Source organism: Bubalus kerabau, chromosome 18 (assembly GCF_029407905.1).
Source record: "Bubalus kerabau isolate K-KA32 ecotype Philippines breed swamp buffalo chromosome 18, PCC_UOA_SB_1v2, whole genome shotgun sequence".
NCBI lineage: Eukaryota > Metazoa > Chordata > Mammalia > Artiodactyla > Bovidae > Bubalus > Bubalus kerabau.
Window position 1 is genome coordinate 72,913,718 of NC_073641.1, and position 4,950 is coordinate 72,918,667.

Sequence of the window (4,950 nt, forward strand, 5' to 3'; positions counted from 1 at the left end):
TGGTAAACCGCTTCAGTAGTCTTGCCTTGAGAACCCCGTGAACAGTGTGAAAAGTCCCCACCCGCCAGGGCCCCCCAAAACCTTTAGATGCCCTGTGGCCCACAAGGCGGAGGGAGCCCCCAGGAAAAGGATGCGGGTGCGGTTTGATCCCCGAGTGGGGAATAGTCTCTGGAGGGATGCTGGCAACCCACTCCAGTATTCCTTCCTGGAAAATCCCATGGACAGAGGAGCCTGGAGGGCTGCAGTCCATGGGGTCGCACAGAGTCAGGCAAGACTGGAGGGACTTGGGCACACACGCGGGGAACGGGAAGGCCGGGTTGTAAGGGGAGGAGAAAGGCAGCCCACCGGGGAGGAACCCAATGACCTTCGCTCTGCACCGACTTGGCTCCGCCTCTGTGTCCGCCCCGCAGGCACCGCCACGTGACCCCGCCGCCATCTTCCTTCCTGGCGGACACTCCGAACGGCGGCGTCCCCGTCCCACTGCGCAGGCGCGGCCCAGGGCGCAGGCGCACGGGCTGGGGCCGCGCGCCGCAGTCGAGCCCGGCGCGGTCTTTCCAGGTGGGTCCTGGGTGTTCTGAGGGCCTCCGGGGGCGGCAGAAGTTCGAAGCTCCAGGAGGGCGCAAGTCGGGGACCCCTGGCCTCGATTTCCCCCGCTGAGCCGCGGGTGCGGGCCGGGCACTGTCCGGGACCTCACGCTTTGTGCCCTGTGACCCCGGGACCGGGCCGCCCGAGGGGAGCGTGGACGCAGGCCTCGTGCGGCCCCGCGGCCGGGGACCCCGGGCTCGGTGGGGATCAGAGGGGGACCCCGTGCGCCTGGCCGCGCTCGTGTCCTCCCAGGGACACGCTGCCTCCTGGGCCCCGTGTCCTGAGCGCACGGGCGCGGGGAGGGCGGTTTTCTCGGCGGCGCGAGCCACCGGCCACTGTGATAACTTCTCCTCTCCGTCCCCAGGTCCAGCCACGACATGGCCACCGCCCTCCTAAGGAGAGTGGCCTCCGCCGTGGGCCCGCTGCTGCAGCTGGGGGGCCGCCCGCTTTCCGCGCTCGCGCAGGGCCCCCCGCGCGCCGGCCCTGCCGCTCACAGGCCCCCCGGCCTGGTCGCCGCGCTCCTCGCCGCGCGCCCGGCGCTCGGCCTGCAGCCCGCCCTGGGCTTCAAGACCAAGGGTGTCCTCAAGAAGCGCTGCAAGGGCTGCTACCTGGTGAAGAGGCGCGGGCGCTGGTTCATCTACTGCAAGACCAACCCAAAGCACAAGCAGAGACAGATGTAGAAGCCCTGCCCGGGAGACGGTGCTGCGTACGGAGAGGACAGTGGCACGTGAACACCCTGCAGCGTTCCAACGCACAGACCCCCTGCGGCCTGGCCTGCGGCTCACCTCCTTGTGGCCCGGGATCTGACCAAGCCAGAGCCCCACCTGGGACCGGGGCCCTCCTACCTCCAGTGTGAACTCAGCTGTGTTGGTGCTCTGGCGGGCAGATGGGCGTCCGGTGGAGGGAAAGCTGGCTTTGTCCAGTCAGAGGGCATGTTCTTCCAAGGCTGCCCTGTCTCTGTTCAGCCACACCCGCGCTGCAGCCTGTGGATTCAGATTCATGTCCTCAGCATTCCTGCCTCCAGGGTGAGCTGGGGAGGGCTGGATAGCCATCTGTAGGTCGCAGAAGAGTGAACTCGTTTATACCTATATAAATGTATTTTGGACATTGATTAAATCGTTTACCATCCTTGGTCTGAGACTGGAAGTGTGCGTGCATACGTGTGTCCATGTATGTGTGGGTGCCATGTGTACATGCATGCCCTTGTAAACTGCTGTGTGCACTGTCTGCATGGGTGCATGAGTGTGTGTGCTCAGTGGGTGTGAACTGAGTCTGCAGAACTCCCGTGGACTCCACAGACTGACCTGGAGCCAGTGTCCAGGGTCACCCGTCACAGGCTACAGTGGAAGAATGTGTGAGTCGCTCTTCTCTGGGGCTCACTCGTCTCTATTTAAAGGTCAGAGAATGACTGTCTTCTTCCCAGTACCCAATGGATCAGCACTACAGCCCCGGATCACAGCACGACAGAAAGATCAGCCGAGGTCAGGAGGCAGCAATCCGTGAAGATCTTTCAAGCACAGTGTGGACGCCGGGGGTCAAGAAGGAAGACACTAGACAGGCTTGCCCGGCAGGTGCACTGCACACCTGGTGGGAACAGCTGTTGCTCTCCTGCTCTGCTGCCCCGACACCCCTCCGTCTGCTCCATGAAGTCCAGGAGTCAATGGCTTCGTGAGTACGCACATCAGCACTGCCCTCCAATGGAAAGAACATCAGATCCCCCAGGCTGGCGTGGCCTCGCCTCCCTCCTGCGGAGAGGCCACCCGAGGCCCGGCTCTCGGTCCCCAAGGGGAGCCAGTCCCGGCCCTGAGGTTTCAAGTCCAGGGTACAGGGTCCTACTCTCAGGGTCGCTCCCTCCATGCTGAGGTCACGGTCCTGCCCTCCTGCTTCCCCTCTGAGAAGTGCAACCTCGGGGGTCCAGGTTTTCTTACGTTACCAGCCAGGAGCCAGGCCCAAGGTCCCAGTCCATGACACCCCCAGAAGGTGTGGACACATCCCTCTCGCTGCCCTCAGCCCCCAGGGCAAGGGGTACTGTCACCACGTCCTATGAAACAAGACGGGCCCGTGTGCGAGGGCCACACCACAGGGTAAAGGTCTCAGGTGCCAGAAAGAGCATCCCCGGGGAGGGCCACGCGAGCTGTGACAGTGGGTGGAAGGTCTCAGGTGCCAGAAAGAGCATCCCCGGGAAGGGCCACGCGAGCTGACGACGGGGGGTGGAAAGTCTCAGGTGCCAGAAAGAGCATCCCCGGGGAAGGGCCATGCGAGCTATGACGGGGGGTGGAAGGCATGAACAGGCGCGCGTCCAGGCGGCCCCACAGAGGTGTGGGCGTCCCACCAGTAACCAGGAAATGAGACAAACGCGGAGTGCGTGTCTGCCCGTCAGATTTGCAGACGTTAAGAAGCACATTACCCGTGGGGAGCGCTGCCCGTGAACGGAGCTTCCCATAAACTGCAGGTGGCGGTGCCTCCAGACACCAGGCAGCTCTTCTGTGTAAAGCACACATTCTTCCTGATGCACTCTGGGCGTCATCTCAGTGAGATACTTGCACACACACAGGAATCCATGGGCTACACTTACCAGGGCAGAAAAAACAGTCAAAGGCTCCGCCGGGGGCGCATGGTCAAACCGATGATGACATGGTCCCAGGAGGGTAGGGCACGCGGCCCTGAGATAAGCGACAGGGCTCTCCAAGCCGTGACCCGCGCCAGCCCCAGGTTTCTGATTATTAAGTATATAAAGAAAACTGGGCATCGGGGTACAAAGCGTGTGTTCCTTTGTGTAAAAAATAAACTCTTAGCAATGTGTATATGTGTTTTCCAAGTAAAAATATTTGGGAAACGGTCTAAGAAGTTCTGGGGCAATGCACGCCAAAACAGCAGTTGTCTGCAGTTCTCAGGGAAGGGTGGGATGTGATGGGAATGAAGGTTTACTTTTTGGTGTAGGTTTTCTTGAGGAATTGGGTTTATATCTCACTTTGGTAAGTGGTATCTAGGAGAAAAATGTAAACTTCTGTGAACAATCTGCTTACTGAAAAGAATGAGCCAGAAAGATGGAGAAAGAAAAAGTGACCCTCGGCCCCTGCAGGCCCCTCCTGTCCCCAGCCGCCCACCCAGGGGGCCCCGTCTGTCAGGGTCAATGTGTGTGCAGGCTGACGCCATGATGGCCCAGAGTCCGAGCTCCCAGGTCTCCCTGAAGCAGGATGACGGCCAGCTGTCCATGCGGGGCCTGCCCCCCCCCCCCGCCCCGCCCCTCACTGTCCAGCCGGGACGCAGTTGCCTTTCTGCAGGCGCCTGCTTGCATTCAAGACTTTCCAACCTCAGTCTCCTTGGAGGGCTGTGGGATCCCCGGAGCGTGAGCCCCAGATGCTGGAACCCAGTATATTCATTCTGAGCATTTCTTTCTTCCGTTTTTGTTGAGGCACAGGACATTATGTTAGGTCCAGGTGTACAACACCAAGATTCAGTATTCGCGTATATTGCAAAACAGTCAGCACAGTAGCCTAGTTAACAGGCACCACATGTAGTCACAGAGTTTTCTCCTTGTCCTGAGCACTTCGAAGATCTAATCTTAAGCAACTTTCAAATGGAACTTTGAACCCTTTCTTTTGGGGCTTCCCTGGTAGCTCAGACTGTAAATCATCTGCCTGCAATGCAGGAGACCTGGGTTCAATCCCTTGTTTGGGAAGATCCCCTGGAGGAAGGCATGACAACCCACTCCAGTATTCTTGCCTGGAGAATTCCATGGACAGAGGAGCCTGGCAGGTGGGGTCACAAAAGAGTCAGACAGGTCTTAGCGACTAAACAACGACATTGGACACAGCTTGACTCCATATCTTCATTCTTGTGAATAATGCTGCACAGGGATGCAGATTTTTTTTCAAGTTAATATTTTTGTTTTCTTTGGATAAACACCCAGAAGTGAAGTTAATGGATCATATGGTAGTTCTGTTTTTAATTTTTTGCGGGCCCTCCCTGCTGTTTTCCCCTTCTGTACTTCTTTAATCTTAAAAGATGAAGTGGGAACTTCCTTAGCTGTCCAGTGGTTAAGAATCTGCCTGTCAACGCAGGGGACATGGGTTCAATCCCTGGTCTGGGAAGATTCCGCATGCCTAAGAGCAACGAAGCCCACATGCTGCAAATTCGGAAGCTGGTAAGCCTAGAGCTGTGCGTCCTGACAAGAGAAGGTGCCGCAGTGATGAGAAGCCCCCACTTACCCAGACTGGAGAGAGCCCACACAGAGCAACGAAGACCCAGTGCGACCAAAAAAGTCAGAGTTAGTAAGTAAACAGAAAGAAGTTAAAGAGCACACAAGAGCTAGAGGGGAGCGATGGGGAGGGGTGGGAGGGAGTCAGGAGGGAGGGGCTGTAC

General features: G+C 58.6%; 1 protein-coding gene across 2 annotated transcripts; it reads left to right on the top strand.

The window, feature by feature from the left end:
* Positions 1-419: 419 nt before the first annotated feature.
* MRPL36 (mitochondrial ribosomal protein L36) lies at positions 420-1,723 on the top strand. 2 transcript variants are annotated; one of them, XM_055554718.1, is made up of 2 exons: positions 420-558; positions 950-1,723. In XM_055554718.1, exon 2 carries the CDS (start codon positions 963-965, stop codon positions 1,263-1,265), a length of 303 nt encoding a protein of 100 aa, XP_055410693.1. In that variant the 5' UTR covers positions 420-558; positions 950-962; the 3' UTR covers positions 1,266-1,723. The 2 variants fall into 2 exon arrangements, with proteins under 2 accessions (XP_055410693.1, XP_055410694.1); XM_055554719.1 differs by lacking the exon at positions 420-558 and adding an exon at positions 572-664.
* Positions 1,724-4,950: the final 3,227 nt, after the last annotated feature.

Excerpts from the sequence above, each read along its gene's own strand:
- MRPL36 (XM_055554718.1), top strand. The coding sequence starts at position 963 with ATGGCCACCGCCCTCCTAAGGAGAGTGGCCTCCGCCGTGGGCCCGCTG.